At 36.8% G+C, this 26,145-nt stretch overlaps 1 protein-coding gene across 1 annotated transcript in view; it reads right to left on the bottom strand.

The window, feature by feature from the left end:
* Positions 1 to 13,472, bottom strand: part of Arhgap18 (Rho GTPase activating protein 18) — a 172,892-nt gene extending 159,420 nt beyond the window's left edge. The window contains exon 1 of the mRNA XM_076858265.1: positions 13,029 to 13,472. Within this exon, the coding sequence (XP_076714380.1) occupies positions 13,029 to 13,072 (44 nt within the window). The 5' untranslated portion in view covers positions 13,073 to 13,472. The remainder of the gene's footprint in view (positions 1 to 13,028) is intronic.
* Between the last annotated feature and the right edge of the window lie 12,673 nt (positions 13,473 to 26,145).

Raw genomic sequence — 26,145 nt, 5'->3', positions numbered from 1 at the left:
TCTACTCCAAATTAGAAGTAACTAAGTTTTATATTGGCAAAATATAAGGTCAGGTGTTCCTTACATTAGTTATCAGTAGCCTGAAATCAATGATTCACTTCAGAAAATAAATTCTATCATAATTTGAAATGAGAGTTGCTTGTATCCTACAAATGTCTCCCATCTCTTTTGTTCTCCTGCGCCATCTAGTGGTAGTTAGGGAATATTTAGCTCAATTCTCAGGCCCAATCCTAGCCAGAAAAATGAAAGCATCAGTTTAAGAAGACTGTCTAGTCCGATACCCAGTCTTCATTTTTCATGTGAAACAAAGTGTTTGCTCTCCAGAGGTGAAACAGATGATTACAGAGCAATCTGGGATTAGATTTTATTCTGGGATACTGAGGAACAGTCTCAATTTTCCCTGGACTTTATTTACCATCTGTCATTATCACAATTTCATAGTTTCAGCAGCACAGAACAGATATATACAACATTCATTAAAGGAAAGAGTGAGTTTCTGAGTTTAAGCCAAAGGTCTAATATTTTCCATCATATGTGGAAGCTACAGTAAAATAAAGGGGGAGGGAAGGATACGACTACATAAAGAACCAATCAAACACAAATAAAGAGATGAGCGAAAGTCTAGTAGAGGAAGGGGGAAGGGAAGGAGGATGGGAGGAAAAAGGATCATGAACTGAAATCATTCTTCATGCATGTATGAGTTTGTCGGGATGAACCCAATTACTATGTAGAGCTACAGAGATCTAATACAAATAAAAAGAGTGGCTTCAGAGACGACTATAATTGGGGCAAGAAAAAGACTTCACTCAGATGCATTTTCACTGTATATATACCTACCATATATTATCTGTCCCAGAGTTTGCATGTTCTTTCTTTTTCTCATGACAAGTACCTGGTAGAGTTTGTGACCCGGAGACAGTTAATAACAGTCATATTTAGTACTGAATAAGCATCTTTATAAGATGAGGTTCTCAATCCTCCACTGAATCAGCACCCACACGCACAAATCCCATATACTTATGTTCCATAACTAGAGGGCTCTTTCTACCAAGAATTGACATCCCATGATGTATGCAGGTCAGTCATTGCTCTCACCCATGACACTGTAATGTTGACAAGTGGGGTTCCAACCCCTTCCCCACTTTGTAGCTAAGTAGGCTCAGACTTTTTACTTAATAGTATTCCAGAGAAGTTTCAGCACATGTCAAACTTGGATGATAATACCTACCTCATTGATTTTTTTTTCTTTTTTGTGAGGATTACGTGTGCTGATACATGTACCTGGCACGTAATATATAGTACTTGCTAAACAGTAGTCATAATCTAAAGCAAAACAAGTCATTTACTTGGTACATGTGCTAACACTGTTATAGAAAATACTAATTTAATGAAACCTAAATTATATATAAAAAGTCTGCTATAGCACAGATATCCTTAATCAGAAATAACAAGGAAAACTTCTATATTTTTAGATACTTCTAACTTTTTAACATATCTTCCTGAAAGATCTTTCTGACAGAAGCATTTGTTTTGATTTTTAACAATTAAACCTTCCTTACAATTAAACACAGGCCCCCTACTGTGCTATGTGTTTGTAGCTGTGACTTGTCATCTGGTCCCCACCCTGACTGAGGTAGGGAAGCATGACCATCTTCCAGGCTGTACAGATAAGGAACTGAAGGCTTAGAGAAATAAGTCAGAGCTCGCATGTGTGGGGGATATAAAAAACAAACAAAAACACAAAACAAGATAACTCAAATCAGAAATGAGGCTCAAGTTGTAGTTCAATAGAGGTGCCTGCCTAGTATGCTCAAGGGCCTGGATTTGATCCCCAGTCCTATGGAGTAGGGGATCCAGGAATGTTTAGAACCATTACATAAGTGGCCAAATTGTTTACCTTCACCAAGTCTGTTTTCCTTAGACATGAGAAAAAATATATGAGATGATACAAGATGCTGAAAACTCAACTTTTAAATACAAATATTATTACTCTATAAATCTGAGTGGCAAATGTAGGTATTTACTTATTTAAAATTTACCAATAAGTCTATGAAGTTTTTTTTGTTTGTTTGTTTAAATCAGTTTGGGCTACTATAACAAATATATAAACTGGTTAGAAAATGAACAACAAAATTTCTCAGTTCTAGAGGCTGGTTAGGCCAAGATCAAGGTAGATTGTGTGTCTTGGTGAGGGCCCACTTTCTACCTCAGACAGCTTCCTATTGCTAGATCTTCACACCATGGAAAAGCTAGCTGGCTCTCTGGGTACTTTGTGTGTATGGTACTGGGATTTTACTCAAGGGCACAATTCCTCTGAGCTATGGCCCCAGCCATTTTTATGATCTTTCAGCTGAGCGCAGTGGTACATGCCTATAATCCCAGTGGCTAGGGAGGATTACACGCCTGTAATCCCAGAAGGAGGATCACTAGTTCAAAGCCAGCCTCAGCAATGGTGAGGCACTAAGCAACTCAGTAAGACCCCGTCTCTAAATAAAATACAAAAAAAGGGCTGGGGATGCGACTCAGCAAAGTTCAATTTCTGGTACCAAAACAAAAACAACAACAACTTGGGGTCTTTCTACTTCAGCCTCCTGAGTGACTGGAATTATAGGTGTGTGCTACCTTCACCTCTCAAAGGTATGACCTCCTTCCTAATGCTTTACCATGGGAATCAGGGTTTTAACCAATGAATTTGGGGAGGACCCAAACATTTAGTGCATGGTAGTATTTTTCTGTTGGATTTTCTAATTGGTGTTCTAAAAGTTATAAATTGTCAATATCAGTATTATCTAACTGACAATTCACGTACCAGGTATATGGTTAAGCTCACCTGTAATCTCAGCTACACGGAAGGCTGAAGCAGGAGAATGGCAAGTTTGAGGCCAGTCTTGGCAACTCAGCAGGACCCTATCTCAAAAAGGGTGGGGTATATAGCTCAGTAGTAGAGTGCCCCTGGGTTCAATCCCTAGTACAACAAAAATAAATAAAAATTTAAGAAATGAAAGGTATAGAATATCTATTCTTATATAAAACAAAATATATAATTATATCTCTTAAGAATATGCATTATCAACTTGCTTGCTGACTGATTCCACATATTGTTATTCCAAATATTGAACACTAAAATAGCTCTTTAATTAGGAATTAGCTAATCCCAATTTTTCTTAGAAAATATAAGCCAAGGGAGAAATAAGCCACAGATAAAACTAAATACTAGCAGCAATAAACACCACTATTGGCATTTTGTTTTTATTTTCCTTGTCAAAGATATTTAAAAGAAATATGAAGATAGTATAATTAATTTTACATTCTTACCATTCAATCAACAAAAAACAATTGGAAAGAGCCTACTTGCTGATATAGTACTGACATGATAATAAACAGTAATGGCCTCAATCTATGCCTATATAAATCCCTGGCCAAGAGTGTGAATTTAGTAGTGGTTTTTGAGATAAGAGAACTGAGCTCTTGATAAATTAGCACATTAGTGTGGTGACTAGGTCTGGTGTACAAGAGGAGGCCATCCATGTAACGTCCGTAATCTTTCCCATAATACCATTTGCATTTTCTTCACAGCACTCATGATTCTGAGGCGTTTCTTCTAATATTTACTTGACAGTAAATTGCATATTTGTCATTTTTTAAAATACATATGTCTTGTTAAATAGCTAAGAGTTAATTAACACATGTGTATGACCTCATGTACTTAATCATATAGTAGAAACAAAATCAACTCAACATTTAAGATTGCAATACATTATTATTAACTACAGTCAATACTTTGTACAATAGATCTTACACTTATTCCTTTTAACTGAAATTATTCTCTTTGACAATGATGTCATCAAGCCACCCTCCTTTCCAACCTCAGATCTCTAGTAACCAACATTCTACTTTCCACTTCCCAGTTTGACTTTTTAAAATTCCACATAAGTGAAATCTCATGGCATATATTTTTCTGTGTCTTGTTTATTTCACCTAATGTCCTTTAGTTTTTTTTTTCCATATCATTGCAAATAACAGGATAATTAAGGCCAAAATAGTGTTACATTGTACTTATACATTTTCTTTACCCATTTATCCATTGTTGGACACTTGGGTTTCTTCCATATCTTAGCTATCATGAATGCCACAATGAACATAGAAATATAGATATCTTTCTGACATACCAATTTCATTTTCTTTGGATGTATTCCCGGTGGTGGGATTGCTGGACCATATGGCAACTCTATTTTTAACATTTTCAGGAACCTCCATACTTTTTTCCATAATGGCTGTACTAATTTATACTTCTGCCAGGATGTTTGTTTATTAATATTCTCTTCCTCCCATCAAAATTCAGGTTCCATGGAATCAGGAATTAATCTCTCTATATATTAATCTCTATATTCCTAGTGCTTAGAATAATAGGAGCCAACACATAGGTGCTCAGAATATATTTACTGAACAGTGAATGAGATGGCACAAGTGACTAAAAAAATGATTTTCTCTTCCTGGGTAGTTTATATTCCTCACCCTTTTCTGGCAGTTATTTTCCTTTCTACCCCTCCACCCACTATGACCAATCTTCTAATGCCTCAGTTAACAACAACAACAAAAAGTGTCTTGATCTGAAAACTTCAGAGACAAGGACAGTTTGGTAGTGAGCTCTTGGCAACCTGCCCCTGAGCACTGAGGATATTTGCTCTGGAAGCAAACAACCTTCCCTCTGCTCAGGGGACACTTTAGGCTGTTTGTACCTCTCTTTGAGACCTTTTCTTAAGTGTCTTCGCAGACCAGATGCTTTCATTCAACAACATGAACTTTGCACATCTCCATCACATCTATAGTTACAGGTTCCAGATGCATGTAATCTGCATTTCTGAATCTTGATTTGGTTTGCCATGCTAGGAATTGAACCCAGGGTCTCATGCAGGCTAGGCAATGCTTTACCACTAAGCACATCCCCCTGCCCTGAATCCTTGCTCTCTAAATTAAAACCTGGATGCCATTTAGTACTAAGAGACAGAAAAGCCCACATTTACAACTTGCTTCAGATACCACCCCCCCCAGTCTGTAGTTGATCTGGGCAAGACCCACACCCAAAATACATAGGAAGGCAGTAGAGTGACCCTTGGGGCCCTTCCCTACTACGAACCTCTAATCCTGTGGAGAAGACAGTGGGTAACAGTAGGCTAGTTCTTCAGGCTGAAGAATGGTTTGTAAGGCTTATCTTTACCTTCTGCTTTAGGAATCTGTAAGCAGAAGCTGCACAGAGTACCACTTTCTCCCAGTGGAACATGAAAAATTAGACACATGGTAGTCCTGTTGGTATCACATAGCACCATCCTAGACTTGGGTGTACTGTGCTTATTCTGAGCCTAATTATTCTCCACACTGTATCCTAAATTTAACCTGAGTGTTACAATACCTTTTTTTTTTTTTTTTTTTGGTGGGGACACTTTGACAAATTTTTTCTTGTCCATCCAAAGCCGGTGTCCACAGCTGGGCACAGAGACCTGCAGAGTTCTCTGGGGCAAAAGGCAGAGATTCCTGCCCAACAGGAGATCCAGGGAATGGATATTTGTTAAAAGTTTGTTTACTATTACCCCACTACCCAATCACCCTCAACCATCCAGATTATGTCTGAAGTATATTCGTACCAGGAATCCAGTGCCTCGTGAAACCAACACCTAGGAGCAATTCAAAAAGCAGCAGAAAGTGCTTCATTTTGCTCTCCTAAGGGAAGGACTTATTTGTTAATTTGTGCATCAGACATCATACTAAAACTCTAGAGGTAAAAATAAAAATAAATAAAATACGTTTTGTGTGGGCAGAACCAACTACATAAATTTTGGGTTCCACTGCAAAATAAAAATGTGGTGCCACTTGTTCAGAAGTATTAAGAACGTCAAAAAAGCAACAGCAGAGCAGTAAAGCAATCATGGGTTCCTGTGAGCCTGGGCAAAGCATTTCATTTTGGGAATCCACTGATCTGAACTACATGACTATGACCAATATAAAAAATAAATAAGGCATTTTATTTTGTTCTCAGAATCATGACAGATCACAGATCTATGCCTGGCCTGTGAATGAGGGGCTGTATAACATTCCTGAGAAATGAAATTTGACAGACAAAAGGGGAGGAATTAATCAAAAATATATTTCTGATCACTAAGAAACATTTCAGTTTTTCTAGCTGAATAACTAGACTTTGTACTTCTACGTAAGTATGCTTAAGACAGAAACATTAACAGTAAACAATGGATTAACATTCTCTATTACTTTGGGGTGTTTTTGCAGTACTGAGGCCTTCTAAAAGATTAAGCCAGACATGGCCCCAGCTACTTGGGAGGCTGAGGCCAGAAGATCCCTTGAGCTCAGGTTTGGGACCAACCTGGACAACACAGGGAGACCCAGGGACCCTGTGGAATAAAAGTCCCTCTTTGTAAAGCTGAAAGAGGTATATGCAAGTGATATCCATGGAAAAGAAAAGGACAGGCCTTCATTTCTAATTAATTTACAATAACATCTAAATATCCTTTGTTCTTAAAAAAATGTGGTGGGGGAAAAAAAAAGCGAAACCATCCTGGTCAAAACTTGCATGAAGATAAGTGCACTTAATAAATGAGCTCTTCCATACTATAGAACATTATTCTTGTTAAGCCATTTGTCAAACTCACATTCCAACATTTCACATTAATAATCATGATTTTTTTATAATATAGAATTATGCAGTTTAAGAAGTTGATGGTTATTTTACCATATGAATTTAGGGATCTATAAACCCAAATCTTGGTAATTTCTATCCTCTTAAAAAAAATTGAAGTATGAAGGTCAAAAGCATGGCAGAAATATTTGCCCTTCATTAACGGGGTGCTCAAGAGTTCTTTTTGTATTCCCATGTAATACTCACCTTCAGAATATTCATTTTAATTTTTTATTGCTATATGGAACAATCAGTCATGCAATATGCCGAAATTGTGGTAAAGGAAAAACTAGTTCTCTAAACAAAACACATAGGGAATTCCATGAGTTTGATGTTACTTAAAAACACCTTACCTGGTTAAGAGACATTTTCTCCCTACTGATGGGCTAGAAACAGCCAGGGAAGACCCTCTCTAGTGCCTTACATTTCCAGTAGGCACTTGTTACTGTGACACCAAAAAAGAGTAGCAAAATATGTGCCACTCACACCCTTTCAAAATAAACTCACACTAACTTTCAAGAAAGGGAATGTTTCAGCCACAGAATCACAATCTATATTACATAGTGAAATAACAAATTTACCAATGGTTTATCAAGTTGACTAAGAAAACAGAAAAGAATTTGGCTGAATTGAAGAGTATACTTTTTAAACTATAGTTTTATTGCAGTCCACTGACAAATTTAATGTGCTTAAACAATTCCAGTTTAATTTTTCTTAAAACTGAGGATGTACCAAAAGCTATATCTAATTCTTGCTTCAAAACCCCAGTTAAAACATTCCATATGTACCTGAACCAGCAGAACGTATAATAGTTCTAAAAGCTTGAGAAATAAGTACACTTTAGAACCATTCTTTTTAAAAACAGAACACTCTGGGGATTCTGAGTTGGTAAGTCTGGGTTGAGGTTCAAGCACATTTTTAAAATATTTTTTTAAACTCCCAGGTAGTTCTAAGACACAGGTTAGGATTCGGAACCACTGTTCTAAACTAATGGTTCTCATGATATGGCCCCCAAACCAGCAACATCAGCTACTGGTTCACTTGTTTCAAATACAGTTTCTGGAGATCACTTAGACCTAGTGAATTAGAAACAGAAGGAGCAGGGAGGGCTCACAAGCTCTCCAGGTGATTTGGTTCATGTTAGAGAATCACTGTTTAATGCAGACTTGAGTTAGTTCAAAAATCATGCCTTACAATTATTAAAGCTACCAGACCTTTCACCAGATTCTTTTTTATATCTATGCTCAAAAAAAAAAAAAAGAAAAAAGAAAAAAATAGAAACTTATTGCTCCATATAAGAACCAACCACCACTACTTTAAAAATGTTCCCACATGTAATCAATTTTGTCACCTTGACTTTTGTGTCCCACTCCTTCCCCAAGTTAGAGTAAAGTTCAAACTTCTGCTATACAGGGCTAGAAAGTCAATGTTCTCACTTCTTGCAGGCCAGATGGTCTCCACTACAAACATTCAACTCCATCATATACAGTACATGAGTGAATGTGTCTGTGTTCCAATAAAACTTTATTTACAAAAACAGGTGTCAATTCAGCTTTAACCTAGGGCTATAACTCACCAACTCCATGTTTAAGACATTATAGCCAAAAAAGTTGGGGAAGAAAAACCAAGACAGAACAAAACACATCATCCCACACCCATGAAATGAGAATACTATCATGAGCACAATCCAACCCAGAACCTGCTTCGGGGGTTAAAAAAAAAAAAAAAAAAAACACTGTACAAGGAAAAAGTATTGTATTTTACTTTTTCACTTATCAGACAGTAAACATTTGGTTGCATATGCATGCCTGAAACCAAACATCAAAGCCCTACTTGCACAGACCCAAGTCTATAAAGAAAAACATTTTAAATAATTAGAAAAAAATTTCAATATTTTGATGACATTGCTGAGAGTATAAAATGGTGAGTGTCACAAAGCTCTGAAGAAGGCACAAAACTAGTGACATTAGGCCTGAATCTCCAGCAATCAACAGGATTATGCTACTTGGAGAAAAAGGATGAAAATTATACCACGTAAAGGGAGCAGCACAGCAAGTGCATAGGCTTAAAGCTTAAGATCAATACATTCCAAGAGATCAGCACTGCTGGACCATATGCTCAACTTTCTCCCTTGACCCTTCAGTGCATTCTCCATATAGAAGCCACCATGCTTTCAAATATGAAATCCTCCAATGGAGTTCCACTGTGATTAAAAATTCATTCTCACTTGACTGTAATTTCAGTTACTTTGGAGGTTAAAGTAGGAGGATCACAAGTTGGAGGTCAGCCTGGAAAACTTAGTGAAACCCTATCTCAAAAAAAAAAAAAAAAAAAAAAGCTGGGGAAGTTGTTCAGATGTAGAACAACCTGGGTTCAATATCCAGTTACACCTCACCCACTCCTCCCCCCCCAAAAAAAATCTCTACAGCCCTCAACTATCTTTCTGAACTTATCCCCCATCTCCCACCTCCCCCATACTGTGGTCCACACCTCCTGCCTCCTCCTCCTCCCCTCCACATACACACAGCATTACCTATCCAGCTCCACAAGAACACATACTCCATTCTTGCCACATTTTAATATCCATCTCGAGAATAAACCAAGAAACCAGGAATGTGTCTCCAGACTTAAGTTTTAAGAAAAATTAAACTGGAATTGTTTATGCACATTAAATTTGTCAGTGGACTGCAATAAAACTATAGTTTAAAAACTATACTCTTTGAACTCGTGATCCTCCTGCCTCAACCTCAACCTCCCTAACATCTGGGAATACAGGTGTGCACCACCATGCTTGGCTCATTATCAACAAGTTCAGGTCACATATTTCTTCAGAGGGCTTTCCCAAGTGCCCTACCTAAAGTCACACTTTATGCCATCTCTCAGGCAGCTTCATTGCATCAAGAAACGCAAATATTCGGATTCTAGCTAGACTCGCATACTTAAAAAGATGCCAGCTATGGCCTACTTATGTTCTGTTGCTAAACCATTTGGTCAAAACAGTATCACAGAGAAAACAATACCAGGCTTTTCTCAAACCTCAGTCTGTGTTCCCAAACTGTATTGATAGCAGTGACAATCTGAAAGTCACTTGCTGGAAGCTTAACGATATACCCTTGAAGATGAAATAGAATCTTCAGCAATTTGAGGCATTAATATACCAATCCTAGAACTAATTTGGAATTTCTGGCTTCTTGTCCAGATTCCAGTTAATATTTGAGTATTTCTAGTTTTATGCAAATAAAATTATACTATCATTAAATTGCTAAAACAAAAGCTAGGAACCACCTAATGGAAAAATTCATTCCTCAAGTCAAGATCAAGTGGTGACTAGGACAAAAACTTTGCACACTATAAAAAACAAATGGTTAGCTCTTTTTAGACTAAAGCAAAAACTGATGGGAACTAGCAGAGAAAGTTGCATAAGTCATTAAAATATTTTCTGGGGGGAGGGGATACCAGAGATTGAAATCAGGGGCACGCAACCACTGAGCAACATCCCAGCCCTATTTTGTATTTTACCTAAGGACAGTATCTCACTGAGTCGCTTAGTACCTTGCTTGTGCTGAGGGTGGCTTTGAACTAGCGATCCTCCTGACTCAACCTCCGTAATCTCTAGGATTATAGGCATGCACCACCATGCTTGGCTCATTATCAACATACTTTTGATCATGTGGTCTTTTTTTGACAGCACTTGTGATGTATCCTGGTCCAGGTTCTGAGAATGAACCAACTACAGCTGAATCTTGCTCTAATCCCAAGGGCTAATTGAGACCATCTCAAAAATGGCAGAAATAAAGAGGCAGTTTATTTATTAAGGAAAAAGGAATATGTCTGTACACATAGAGGACTAAAGTTCTGGTCCGATTGGAATGTTGAGAAGTGAAATTCATTGTATTTCTTTCACAGATTAATAACTTAAGAATACATTCATTTTCTGTGATATAAAAGATACTATAAGTGGGTAGTGGGCCACAGTAATGATAGATAAGAAGCTGTACTTCCTGTTTTAAGGGTGAGAGTAGAGGACAATGATTTCCACTGGAATAGTTTTACTCCTTGCTGTGCATCATAATTGAGGGGGAAGAGCAGGAGAGAAAGGAACAGCAGTCTGCCCCTCCTCAATATTCAGATGTGGGAATAAGTTTTTTCCCTTTTTTTTTTTTTTTTGTTCTTCCACCTGATGGAGATATTCTAGGCAATTGTGGTACTTAACATTTGAACACATGTTACATCTAACAAGACTAGAAATGTTCACTGATCTTTAGAAACTTACAAAGGTTGGCACTGGCTATTACTGATTGTTCTCTTTATAAGAGAAATCATCTGGAAATGGCTATCAATTATCTCCTTTACTTACTTCACATGAAGTTCCTTTCTCATTCATTTCACAGAGACCAACAACAGCTAAAGCAAGGGCCTGGGAGATAAATTTTCCTCAGTAAATCCTGGGTCTTTGGGAGCTTCTGAAAGGAAGGGGTGCTTTTTGTGTAAATTCCACAGAGTAGACCTAACAGGTGTCAACAGGTAAAGAATAAAAGGCTAATGTATTAACAGAGTCCCCAGGCAGCTTTAGTCTAGCCCTAGGTGAGCTGATGGAGTCTAGATATTTACTACCAAAAAGGGAAGGACAGAAGAGATTTCTCTGAGCTTCCAGGTAAGTCAAACATTACCAAACTTTATCCCTTTTGTAGAATCAAACTTGTTGGCTGAATGCGAGTAGATCCCAGTCCCTATAAACAAACTAGGAATAGGAATTTTTAGCTCTATATTAATTTGATCCTTCACTTTTTCTTTCAAAGTGCAGTGCTTTCAAATTTGTACCTTTTGTCCTTTTTATCTAATTTTGCTAGACTTTGTTGACTGGTTACAGTCATCTTTAAGTGATCCTTTTCAGAGCAAGGACACACCTCCCTTGTTTTGCCCACCTATCTTAAATGTCACGTGTTAGGCATACAGTCCTAACACTATAGATCTGCCACGGAAAACAGCAAATGCTTCAGTGAGTGGATTCAGTAATTGATTTTGAACTTATTACATTTTGCCTAAAATGATAGTATCACTTGTTCATGGTAAAATGAGCCCACAAGAGAAAGTGTCAGAAATGCCAAGTAATGATTTTACTAAAAGGCTGTAAAAGTACTTATTTGTCCAGAAATTCCAACTTTTTCCTCAAATGTTTACCATTCAAAATAAAATATATTCTTGTCTTTTCTTCTTTATCACTACATGATTTTTAATTTTGATGACAAAAAATCTTTTCTATCTTAGAAAAATAATAGTTACTATATTATACAAGTTATTAATAAGCTTAAGCAAGAAATTAAAAAGCCTAATATGAAACTCTATGGAAAACATTTTTTCTGTCCCATTGATAAGAATTGTTAAAAGTTAGGTAGTACTCATAAACCTATGACTACCTTATTTCTTTGAAAAGGTAGTCCCTTTCTTTTGAGGCCTCCAAACTGATAGCAATGGAAACTCTAGTTATTATTATAGGACATTTGGGGTAGTTTTTCTTTGGTAGCCCATGATTAAATATGTTCACTCAAATGTACTTGATTTAAGTTCTTTATACTCTCTCTCCTGACTTCCCTCTTTTATATGAAGGGCCATATAAAGATTTGATTCAACAATTTCCACCAAAAATTCACACAACTATATTTTGAAAATGTTTCTTTTGAACAGATGCCTCTATGGAGAGGCTGTCCTACTCAACACTGAAAGAATGAGTGATTTTTTAAAAAATTTTGTTTTGAATCTATGGGCTCCTGTTTATCTATTAAAAGAAAACCTTGAAACTTTTTGTTTTGCTTGTTTTTAACAAATAAGTTGACTAGAGGAAATGTTCATATTAGTTACCTGCTTAAGTTCAATGTGGATCAAGGTTAATGTTGAATCTAAGAATTAACTGCTCTCTTTCGGCTGCAACTGAAATGGTAATTATATGGAAACGGCTATAATATCAGTTCACCTATATTGCATGAAGTTCCCTTCCCTAAAATATAGCAGGAATCTTTTTTTTTTTTTTTTAACTTAAGTTACCTTAACCTCATCTTGCAAATGAGAAACTTAAATGGTGGGTTCATGGCAAAATTCTATGAATCAAGTAAATTTCAAAGTCTAGAATGACGGTGGCTTAAAAGAACACTAACGCTTGTCTTTACGGTTTGCCAGGAAGGATTTTTTTTTTTAGTCATATAAAAAGTCCTTTTCCCCAGTCTTGGAGAAGAGCAAACAAGTCGTGTAAGAATAAAGGCCACAGTTGACTTTTCCCAGCTGCAGGTTTCAAAGCTAATTAACGCGGTGACAATAGAAAAGCGTGGAAAGATGCACTTCTTACCTCCAGTGAAAGCAGTGTCCCAGCTTTGTTACTACTATAAGCATCTTTCCCAGGGCAAGAGCCACAGACACCAGTCACACGAAGTAGGGGAAAGGTAATCGGAGCTCTGTCGCGACACACCTCCTCTCTGGGGCGCTCCCGCGCCCTTCACGGTTAACCACGACTCTGATCCTGTCATTTCTGCTCAATCATCCAGCAGCTGCTTATAAAGACCGGGTGAAGCATGATGGGCACGAGAAGCAGGAGTGGGTGGAGGAGGAGGACGGGCACGAGCGCCGAGCTCGCAGACTGACTTCAGCTGGAGGACCCCGGGGGACCCCCGCTGCTTCGCAGCTGCGACTGAAGACCCGAAGCCGCACGTTACCGGGCGGAGATCAGCTTTCCAGGAACGAGCTGGAACTGCGGCACAAGCCCGCAGCTTCCCGGAGGCTCTTCTAGCAGATGTGTTTGAACCAAAACTGGCTGGGCGACCCCTGCCACGACTGAGCATGCTCGGCTTCCTGGCTGTCTCTCCAGGCCTTTCAACTGTTGACTTCTCTAGATGCGGAAAAAGGGACAATGGAGAAGTGGGCAGAAGGTGAGATCAATGTAGGTAATTTTAAACACGAAGATGACCTCCTCCCCTCCTCTCCCCTCCCCTCCCCTAGAAAATGAGGGTGGGGATGCAAGTGGAAGGATTTATCATTCTGCACTAAGCAATGTTTTTTGTTTTTGTTTTTTTGACAGGTTGACAAAGATGTTCTGGAAGCGATCAATAGCTTTTGAACTCTCTCCGTGCACAATTAAGTTGCCTCAGGGGTCATGTATGCATTGTATATAGTGAAAGGATTTAATGCTAACAAATCACTGTCAATCAAAGATTAGGTATGGAATTGCCGAAATTTGATGGTTTAGGCAATGTGCCACGGATGAATTATTCTCTATGCGAGTGTAATATACACCTAGACAACTTTCTTAAAACAGTATTTCTTAAAAATGCAATTTTTGAAATTTTAATGTTAGTCTATATTATAATATGTACATTTCGAAACTTAAATCTTCCACATGGCAGCTCAATTGAAGCTGAGAATATTTGGCTAATTCATGATTTCTAAATCTTTTCCCTGGATTTAGTAAATGGCAAGTAATCCATTAGTGTTTGAGAATAAATTGTGGGTTTGCTAGGTAATCTGTAAATGGCACTTAACTGGGAAAGCTGAGGTTCTTGAATTTGATATGCACCCATATTCAGACTCTTGACCTTCTTGGTTTTCTATTTTGGCCTGGTCCAGTGCTTAAAAATAGGAATACACTGTTTTTGCCATACACACAATACATAAGCAAATTTGCTTTTCAATACTGTTTGCAGCTTAGTGTTTTTATTGTGGCCCTTCATCTCCTCTTTTTCAAGCCGACTAACTTGAGCAACTTTCAAAACCAACAACACTGACTCTCCATGATTTGCAAATAGCATTTCATTTTTAAAAACTTCTAGCCAACCATCTCTGCCAAAACTATGGATGGTGAATCTAAGATGCTTTCACAGCTGAAAGGGATCCTGAAACAGCCTGAAAGCTGACTGTGCAAGTCCACCTGGAAAATGGGAGTGAGCCAAATATATCATGATTTCTTACCAGGTATCTCTGGCCCATGGATTCAGTCCCTTGGGGCAGTAAATATTCCCCCACCCTTTTTCTGGATTCTTCTGCCCTCCCATTAAGATTTAGGTGCCACCTGAGTACCTCCTGTGTCCAGAGCCCTTCTAGGTCTCCCAGCCCCTGGGCTCTCCAGGGCCAGCTTTTATCTTTACACTTTCTGCATTGACCTGAGTTGAATTATGCACTACCTACCAGCAGCTGTGAATTCCTTAATGGTGGAGACAATGCAGACTGCTTGCATCTATACAAATGTATTCATCTGCCCAATTTCTGGTTTTCATATGCTTTCAGATTAGATGAAGGCAGCATGGGAAGGAAGCCTATTGTGACCACTTGGAAAATTGGTGGAGTTAATCTGGAGACATTTCCTAGAGGAATTAACTCCACAGGAAAAAGAATCTTTTCAATATCACCACATCAAAGAAAGGAGAATGTAGGTCTTTTTGTATAGATCTGGTAAGCACAGATACCTAGGATGGAGCTATATTTATGGTTTTTAATCCCTACTTGTCAGTCACAAACAAAAATAGAAGCAGAAGTAGAGACACAACTGCCCCTGTGTGATGCTCATTCAGTTTCATAGCAGAGATTTCTTACTCCATCTCTTTCATCTCTCAGAATTTCTTTTTGTTTTTCCTGTTTATTTTTTATCCTGGGAATCTGGTTTTCAAAGGTTGTCCATGGTGCCCTCATTACCAAAACCAGGAATTTTCCAGTTTTGATGACAAGTCATAGCTATCACTCCATTTGCACCTTCTCCTCTGCCTGGCACAGCTAAATTCTTTATGAACATCACATTTAATGACCACAAGAAGCATCTTATAATAGTATTTATCACAGTTTAAATTTGTTTAATTTACAGTATTTAATGTTTGCTAGTGTCACAACAAAACAGGGACACAGACAATAATTAGTGATGGGTAGACAAGGACAGAATATTATCCTCTGATGCTGCAGCCCAGGCTGTGAGAACACAAGGTGATACAACTAACAAGCAGAGAAGGAGGGTATGGATTCTGTGCTGTTTGGTGCCAGGGCTCACCAGTGCTTGGTCTATCACATCAGTCCTCATGCTTGCCTTCCCTGAGGCCATTCCACTAGTTGAAACTGAGGGTAAGGGCCAATTCCAAGTTGACTTGCTGCCAAACTCTACTCATGCACTCCTTCGGCTCTTTTCTTCTTTTGAGTTTTCTGACATAATTTTTATTATTCTGATCCCATCCCCCCTCATTTTTTTAATAATTGAAGTTTCTTTTCTAGTCATTTGTGCCATTATCATTACTCTGTCACTTCTTATGACCACTGCTTAGCTACTCAACTGTCACGCTGTTTTTTGTTTGTTTTTGATGTGTGATTTTAATCTCTTACTCTCTAATATGTTTCTCCTTGCAACCCCCAAAAGTATCTTCCTAAAAATTCTTTTACCAATACAGTGAACATTCTTGGTTGCCTTTACGGAGTCCTTAATAGATCCCTAGTTATGAGTCTTTATCATCCATGCCCCCCAAATAGTCCACTTGCTCAAGGAGAAGTGCCCTGGTCCTGATTCATCTCAGGGCAACACTACTGTGCTCTTGCCAGTAATTGGTTAGTAAATGGCCTTGTGACTTAATTTTGATTGATGAAGAGGCCTGCAAGTTTGTGACAGGCTTCAGGAACATTCTTCTTTTCTCTTGAGAATCACAGAAATCCACTAAATGTCTCACATTTAAACCAGGAAGTTATCACCCCTAACTACTGTGAACCATGGTAACTCCCTGAAAAGATCAACCTTACACCAACACTGTACAAAGTAAAGCACAAAGATGAAAGGCATGGATGTTTGGTGGTGTCACTGAATTGATCTGCCCACCCAGATGCCTACCTTTTCACTTGGTTTCTTAGACTAGGAGCCAATAAAATCTGTTTAAACTGTAAGAATTATGTTTTCTGCTTGTAGTGAAAAAAGCTTCCTTGTCTGAGATAAGAATTTTTTCTTTTTCCCTTTCGTTTCAAAATGCTAAATTAAGAGCTGGGGATGTGGCTTATTGGTAGAGCTCTTGCCTAGCATGTGCAAGGCCCCAGGCTGAATCCCCAGCATTGGAAAAAAAAAAAAAACCAAAACTGAAATGATGAAGAATAAGCTAAATTTCTTAGCAAAGCATTTGAGAACCTTTTCTGCACCTTCTGTCTTTGTAATCTTGCTCCACCATGTCATTTTGTATTTTCTATCAAGTCAAATTTTCCATGAAATAAAATTTTCCCTCCAAGATCTGAATCAAAAGACACTTCCTTGAAGATAGATTTTCAAAATTAGTATTTCTTCTTCTTTGTTGAGCTGAGAATCATATCCAGGGTCTCACGTATGTCAGGCAATCATTCTACCACTTAGCTACATGCTCGGCCCCAATATTTCTTCTTTCTCTATCTTTATACATGTTGCTTGTACCTCTGTAAGTCTGAGTCCTCCAAGAATCAGAGCAGCCAAGTTAGAATTATACTACAAATTTTTATTAGAGGAAATGTCTCTAAGAGGAAATGGAGAGAGAGTTGGAACAGGCTGCAGGAGCCATAGAAGGGAAGGAGGAAAGAACGAACTTAGTTGGGTGCAGTCCAGTTCTCAAGAATGTTCAGGAAGTCTGGTGGGGAATCCTCAAGACAGTCTTTTCAGAAGAGGCTTAAATGAGCTACCTTAGTATCATTGCTACTCTCTGTTCTTGATGGGGAATAGCAGGTAGGAAGTGTGGCCCAGCACAGAAGCTGTCCTGGCTATCCACATAGCAGGGGGCCTTGGTCACTTATATTCTGCAGCCAGAGGGCTGAACAATGCTTGCTTATGGCTGCTGCACCATCATTCCTTCACTCTGCCCTAAACTCTATTTGATTGTGTATCTATATCAATCAATAAAAATATAATCATTTATTTTGGATTATAAACTACTGAAGAGCAGGACCCTTTCTGTCCTATTTACATGTTTCCCAAAGTAGGATCTCAGCAGAGTATTGCCATGTTACTGAACTGAACTCTGGAATATATTGGCTCAGGTCTCCGTTTGCAATTCCTTAGGTAAGGAATAGGGATAATAGCCCCTTAAAGCAAGTCCCCAAGTACTTGCTCCCAGAAGTTGTAAGATACTATTCCATGATTAATATTGTTTTTGAAAACATTTAGTCACATTCATCTGGTAAGCCAATGGGCCTCCATATTAAATTCAGTTTTGACATTTCTCTGTGAGTGAGATGGCAAAGTGAAGCATCTGCTGAATGAAACCTCATTTTTCACAAACTTGATCCCCAAGATGAGTTCGTTATTGAACTTTGGGGTTATAGTTATAATGTACTTTAGTTCTTAACTGAGGAAATAATTTATTCCAGTATGATATGCTCTACTATTTCCTCAGCATTCATTTTTAGGTAATATGACAATGGATCTTTCGGGCACGTTTTTCAGATAAAAAGTAGGATGATTAGTGGCTCTTATGTGGGGGAAGATTGGAAAAATCTGTGATTATTTGAAATATAATATGCAATATTAAGGAGGAAAAACATGTAAATATAGGCATTTTGTCATGACATACTACACACAGTGCTCTATGTATTGCTAACTTAACTGTCTGTGGTTAAGATAAAATAATATTGGGGGCTGGGATTGTGGCTCAGTGGTAGAGCACTTACCTAGCACATGTGAGACACTCAGTTTGATCCTCGGCACCATGTAAAAATAAGTGAATACATAAAAGAAAGGTATAAAAGGAAAGATAAAATAATATCTATCACGATAATCAGTCAGGGTCCAATAAGGAGACAGAAACTCCACAATAATTTGGAAAGAGAGGACTTAAGTCTAAATAATTATTTATAGCAAAACAAACAGGGCCTAAAATGCAACTCTGAAGAATTTCTGAAGGCTGAAGGGTGGCACTTAATGAAGGAGGCCCTCCCTGTGACTAGGACTCAGAGTTCTTGGAGTAGTAACTGACCACTGGCTGGTGGAAAAGCTCACTGGGTTGCATAGTCTGTGCAGACTGTAGCATGAACTCTGGGTTGAGACTGACAAGCTGGAAGCCTCCTGCAGAGGTGCCAGGAACTGGGGAAACTGCCAGGTGGGGTGCTGATGAGATCTTCTGGGAAGCCGCCTGCAGGGACTGCAGCTGTTGAACTCACTGGGAAGCCGGCTGGCTACTGGCGGAACTCACCACAAAACCACTAGGAAGTCACCTGTGCAATAGGTTTCATTTAACTCTCTGGGCACCCACAGAGCTCTCCAGGATCTGCCTGTGAGGGTGTGCCACGGAATTTGCAGATGTGAGACAACTTCCATAATCACCTCCAGATCCTTTCAAAAGCTGCTACTGGGGGAAAGAAATACCACTGGACTCAGCCCTGGAGAACCAGGTTAGAGGACAGCAGAACCCAACAGGAAATGGTCTCAGAGGTGTTGTTACACTCACTCCTGGAAAGCCACCTGGGGCACTTCTGGAACTCACCTCAAGGTGAGCAATGCTTCTGAAATTCCCTAAGGTGAGCTCCCCTGGCTATCCTGTAGGCCAGCTCAGCATTGCCAGAGCAAGAATGCTGGAAGGTACACCAGAACCTTCCCCCTGCAGTGTCCCTCCAGCACCCTCTACTGACAGTGCCTAACATCCTGCCCACTGGCAAGAGACAAATGTTTCATTATCACAAGCAGACAGTGAAGGAACAGAGAGGCAATGAATTAACTGTGCTTCTGTCAAAGTCACTACCTTGTATTGAAATTCTCTCTTCACTCATTCATGTTCTCCACTAGGAGATATGTGTTTCAAAAATAGAATTATTTTTATATTTTATGTATAGCATAGTTCCTGGCATGTGTGATGTATTCGCCAAACATTTGTCAAAATGTTGTTCTGAATATGTATATATTGCCTCTTGTGCTAAAGGACTCTCTTGGTCATACAAGCACTAGGTATTCCCAAATTTAGTTTACATAAAGAGAGGCCATTATGTTCACTGTTTGGATATGAAAGGAAAATGGCAATGGTGTTGATTAACACATTGCACATGTGTAGAGGCAGTTTTCTAAATGGGCTTCGTGTAGTGTGTGTGTGATAGTAGGGATTGAACACAGGGCTGTTCTACCACTGAACTACTCCCTCAACCTTTTTGTTTTTATTTTTGAAACCGGGTTTTACTAAGTCGCCCAGGTTTGGCCTCAAACTTGCATTCTTCCTGCTTCAGCCTCCTGAGTTGTTGGGATTACAGGCATGTGCTACTACACCTGGCTCTAAATAAACGTTTTGAAATTTCAGTTGGTGTCCATTGACCGAAAAATCCTCCAAAACATTATTAGAGAGGAAACAAAACCTCCCTTTTGAGAAGCAGATTATCTTATTCAGAAATTTACTGAGAAAATGAAAAAAAAAAGTCAGTATACTAGTAAACTGACGTTTAACCAGTTGACATAGACTTTACTAATATGGGAAAACAGGATAAAATAACTTCTCCACTATAGAACACATGTTCATTATTTATTTATTTATTTATTTATTTATTTATTTATTTATTTTAGAGAGAGAGAACATTTTTTAATATTTATTGTTTTTAGTTTTCGGTGGACACAACATCTTTGTATGTGGTGCTGAGGATCGAACCCGGGCCGCACAGGCGAGCGCGCTACCGCTTGAGCCACATCCCCAGACCAATTATTTTTAACTATCAATGAGATTTTATTTCTTTGACATTACATTTCATTTTATGTTGAAAGTATCTGTAGTGAGTGAGTCTAGGAATTGAGGAATAGGGAGAGGAATTTATTTAGTAAATATCAAATTAGTAAGTATTAAATAAATGCCTTATATAGAATAAGAACCAGAGATTTAAGACATTTTCTCTAGTAGGAACTAGGAGGGACTGGCAAGCCTGAACTTTGCAGGGCAGGACAGAAGACTCGATTCTTGGAGTTGTTATCTCAGTCTGGAGACAATTCAATCTTCTTTGGAGAATTCAGTCTTTTTCTTTTAATACCTTCAACTGATTGGATAAGGCCCATCCCACCTATGGAAAATAATCTCATTTACTCAAAGTCTACTACTGACTTAAAGATTAATCATATCTAAAAAGTACCATCTGGATTAGTATTTGACCCAATATACAGGTACCATATCCTAGCCAAGCTGACACATAAAATTGACCATTATGATATCTAACTTCATTTATGAAATCAGTATAGCAATGATAACATTAAAAGTTGACTAATGTAACTGGTGTGGGGGATAAGATAGAGGGGAAGAGAGAGAAAAGAGAGAAAGTGTTCCTGCAGAATTCATAAAGAAAATATTCCCAGATTGGTGCGACAAAGTAGTGCAAGAATACAATCACAGCCTGATGGAATTTTCAGTGTGTGTGTTGATTGACAGATGTCATCAGTTGCATTCTCCACAGGATTTTTAACAGGATCCCAAATCTCTTGACATAATATCCCAAATGCCTGTAAGAAAATGCAAATGTGTAGAAAGTGCCAGAAAAATCTGACAAGTTTTTAAAGGAAAAGATAATCTACAGATGCCAACTCTAAGATGACTAGATGCTCAACTAATCATACAAAGACTATTAGGAATAAGAAAATATTGAAATACTAATGTATACAACATGTGACTTAATTTGCTCTTGTTGAGTAAAGTAAGCTAGGTTGAGAAGAGTACATACTATTTGGTTGTATTTTGTCTGGAAAAGGCAATAGGGTGAACTATCAGTGGTTGTCAGTGTTAAGAATGGGGGTGGGGAGATGGCTACAACACAAAAGGATGCTATGGGATATTTTGGGTAATGGAAATCCCTGTGTCTTGATGGTAATGCAATTACATGCATTTGTTAAAACTCAGAGCTATACAGCAAATAGAGTGAATTTACTTCAGATAAACCAAAAAGAAAAAAAAAAGTACTTTTAAAAATTATTGGTTTTCCATCTCCTAAGCAAATTTAAGTTTATTTAGTTACAAATGATTTAACTGTTGATCTACTGCCTACCTTACATGCTGATATTGTCCTATACTTTCATATTATCTTCTTTGTGTAGCTGCAAGTTAGTCATATTTGTTATTATTTTATATATTTAAGCCCTTGTTTTTAAGGTTTAACAATATAGAAAAAGTTTTCTCTAGTTTGTATCTCATTCCCTTCTCCAATTAATGTTATCCTCTATGAAGTACTTCCCTTAAAAATTCATTCAGCAACCCTGTCAATTCCCTCAAATCTTATTCTTAATAGCCCTTAACTTTGATCTCAGAATTGAATGATGGTCCATTCAATATAAAAACCTAGCTCTCAAGCTATTTTAAAAAATATTCTAGATATGTTATTCCACTTGTTCTCATAACTATTGATGCTGTTTTGTCTGTTGTATTTCATTGCTTAACATCTTCTCTTTGTTTCTGATATATATTAGTTTATCTAAATATATAGTTAGTTTTATTATCTTGATAATAACTTGTTTTGACTTAATAAATCTTAAATTCATTAAATTCTAGAAATCTCTCTACTATATCACTTAAAAAATTTGCTCCTATGCTATTCTAACGTCTTCTTGGGAGATATAAGTTACATATGTGTTGAACTTTCTCATCCAATCTTCTGTGCCTATTCATTTTTCTTTTACTTTTTTTTTTTATTACATTGGTTTCAGGATAGATTCCTCAGAACAATCTACCAATTCACTAATTCTTCACATAATCTTATATTTAATCTATTTAATAATTTTAAAATTATAGAAGGCTGGGGGCATAGCTTAATGGGGGAATCACATGTTTAACAGACATTGGACTATAGGTTCAATCCTTAGTAAGAAAGAAAAATATAAAATAAAATTATAAATTTGTAATGACCATATATTTATTTTCTAAAAATTCATTTTAAAAATTTGCCTGGTAATTGTCATAGTAACTTATACTTTTGTCATATTCTTTTGTGTTTAGTTTTTACAATTTAAACCATTTCAATATACTTATTTTATAATCTGTACCTAATAATCCGATTTGGGGGTATAGGGTCTAATCATATCTTTTTTTTTCGCTGCTAAACTTTTGATGGTGAATTTTTTTCCTTTTGTATTTTACAATTTTAGATTGCAAGTTTATCTTCCCAGGACTTTATGAAGGTAATCTTATATGATACAATTTGGAATACCTAGGATTATAACTAATCTACTACAAATATTTATGTTAATTTCTTGGTATATAGATCCTAGACTATGAAGATAATGGAAATTCAATTCCAAAACTTTTATGATAAAGCTAATGGTTATGAATTTACAAGAGATTTTTGTTTGTCTTTTTTTTCCCCAACTAGAGTCCTGGTTGTAAATAAAAGCTTTCCTTGTTACCTTACCTATCCCTGCTGGGAATAGGTAATTTTAGTCTACCATTCTTCATATGTATATAAAATTCGATTTTTTATCTTTCTGTAAGCCCAATTCCTTACATACTATTTCAGCGTGGACTTATGCTCAGTTACTTTCCAAGTCTCTAGTTTATCAAAGACTTCTGTTAGCTGAAAAATAGTCATAGTTTTGTTTTCAGTTTCCTTTATATTTTTTGTCCCATGTATTTTTTCATCTCTTTGTGAGCATAACTACATATTTTAAAATGATATTTGCTATCTTTTATTCATCATTTCTTTATATTTTTATATGAATTTTTTTCAATTTATGCAGACTACCTGTTTTTCAGAAAACATTAATTCTTTTTTTTTTTTAAAAGAGAGAGAGAGAGAGAGAGAATTTTTTAATATTTATTTTTCAATTTTCGGCAGACACAACATCTTTGTTTGTATGTGGTGCTGAGGATCGAACTCGGGCCGCACACATGCCAGGCGAGCGTGCTACTGCTTGAGCCACATCCTCAGCCCAACATTAATTCTTTTTACTGGCTATTAAAACACATTAATTTGTCTAAATCTTTACAAAGTCATCAAAATATTTTAATGTTCATTTTGAAGGCATTTTAATAGCTTCAGATAGGGACAAAATTATATAACAGGACCTTTAAAAACAGTTATGTTTAAGACTAAAAGGCTGATTGTAAGTTAATAAATAATGTATTAACCTAGAATTTTCACAACTGATCTCTTTTAGAGACAATAGTAAATACAGAAATGGACAGCTTGAGATAATCGTGTAAATTTCTTTTATTCCCAGGCCAAATCTTTTATTTAGGGATACTAATTCTAGAAAGAATATCAGCATAGCATTTTGAAGGTCTAGTGTAAAAATTAATGGTTCTGCATATTTGCTCTTCATCAGTACTTTGAGACATAAAAATGATTTAGCACAACGTTGGTAGTCCTGTATGGAAATGAGCAAATACATTTGAAGCTAGGGGTAATAGAAATTGGTGCCATTTTTCTAAAGAGCAATGGGATGGTACATATTAAGATCTTAAAATATATATTTATATAATTGAACAAAAAGGAATTCTAATTATACAACTTTCTTTTTTGTCTTCTATTCTTTTTTCCTTTGTTCATTGACCAACAATCTTTAAAGAGTCAATTATATGCCAAACATTATCATTATTCTGTGAATAAAAAGATAATTTAGGCATGATTCTTTCCCTTGAAAATCACAGGCCTGTCTAACACATTTCTCTTACCTTCATACTCCCACTTCATTTTCCAAAGAGGTATATTATCTACAAAAAAATATTTAAAACTTGATCATTTAATACAGCACAATTTTTCCACTTATACTCCTCAAACATTAACACAAAGGAATTCGATAATACAATGAAAAATAAATATGTGGAATTATATTATACAGTCCACAACTTCTAGCCCTAAATGTCTAAACAATTTAAAAGTATAGAGGTAAACTATTTTTTTAATTGAGAAATAAAAATTTTATATTTGTCATATGTAACATGACATTTCAAAATATGCACTCATTTGAAAGGGATAAATCAAGCTAATCAACATGTATTACCTCACAGTTATTTTTTATTTTGAGAACTGTACTTTCGTAGACATATTCAAGAATATAACACATTGTTATTAACTATACTCATCATGTTAGATAACAGGGAAAAACAATTTTTCAACATTGGGCATATAGGCATCAAAGGATGGTATGTTCTGAAGCAGAAGTTTGATGTTAAACCCACTGTCATGTATACTTGCTACTCAAAGGCAATTCTCTATGGTAGAGGCAGGGGAAGCTAAATAAAAGTCTGGCAATGATCTTGAGTTGAAGAGATCAAAGTTAAAGTTCAGGATGATTCTGCTAAAACTCTTGGGGAAGATTACCCCAGAGAAGGGAGGTACACACAGAAAATCTCCAGAAATCAAAGCAGGGAACCCTTGGTTTTAACCTAAATACCAAAGTGTTTGTACACGAGGTGAATGTTCCATAAGGCCAGACAAAAACAGCTTTCAGGCAAGAATAATTACTCAGGACTTGTAAAACAGTCCTCAGAGTTCAGAGAGGCAGAAATTGTTCAAGAATTCTTAATCCAGAGTAAAGAGATCCTATTTAGAAAGGAGGATTGAAGGGCTTTCCCTTAGAAGTTGAGAAAAACTGGTCCTAGCATAAAGACTACCCTAGACCCAATTTAAAACAGCTTAAAAACAAACCTCAAAAACAATAAGCTAATCCAAAAGAAACCTGACTACCATCCAGAAAATACCTAGTCTTAAAATGCAATGAAATGTAACAACAGCATAAAAGTCACAACACTTAGCATTTCATCAAAACCTACCAGATATGAAGAAGTGTAACCTATAATCATGAAAAGAAACAACGCTTGAAACAGGTGAGGGAATTCACAGAAAATTATATTAAAATATCTATAATGAAAATGGTGCCTATGTTCAAATATGTAAAAGGAAATAGAATCATGATCAGGAGACAGATTAAAAGTAAAAAAAAAAAAAACCTGAATATAACTTAAAGAATTGAAAAACAAAATACGTGAAATGAAAAATACATGAGTGAACAACCTACACCCCCTCCCCAAATAAAAAGTTAGTGAACTTGAAGACCTAGCAACAGAAACTATTCAAAATGAAATACACAAAGAGAAACAACAGAAAATAAAGAAACAATAACATGTGGAATAGCATCTCTAGTCTAACATATACATAATTAGGGTTTCAGAATATGGGAGGCAAGACAAAAAAACAAATTTCCAAATTTGAAGAAAATTATGAATCCACAAATCCAAGTTCAACAAACTCCTAATAGAATAAGAAAAAAACTTAAAATTACAGCATGATTTGTTATATTTTTTTTAGAAGGTGATAATTATAAACGTTTTAAAAGATCCAAGGAACAAAAGATGTATTGCATACAGAGGACTGATGATTAGAATTTTTTCACACTTCTTGTCTAAAACGATGTAGAACAGAATAAAAATTGGACTCTTTTTAAATGTAGGGGAAAAAATGATATACTCACTTTAGGATTTTTAACTTCAAAAAATGAAGACAAAACAATGCTTTTTTTTTTTTTTTTTTTTTTTTTTTTAGACAAACAA

The sequence above is a fragment of the Callospermophilus lateralis genome, chromosome 6, assembly GCF_048772815.1.
Source record: "Callospermophilus lateralis isolate mCalLat2 chromosome 6, mCalLat2.hap1, whole genome shotgun sequence".
Taxonomy (NCBI): domain Eukaryota; kingdom Metazoa; phylum Chordata; class Mammalia; order Rodentia; family Sciuridae; genus Callospermophilus; species Callospermophilus lateralis.
The sequence above is the reverse complement of the archived record's forward strand: the minus strand, read 5'-3'. Positions and strand labels throughout refer to the sequence as shown.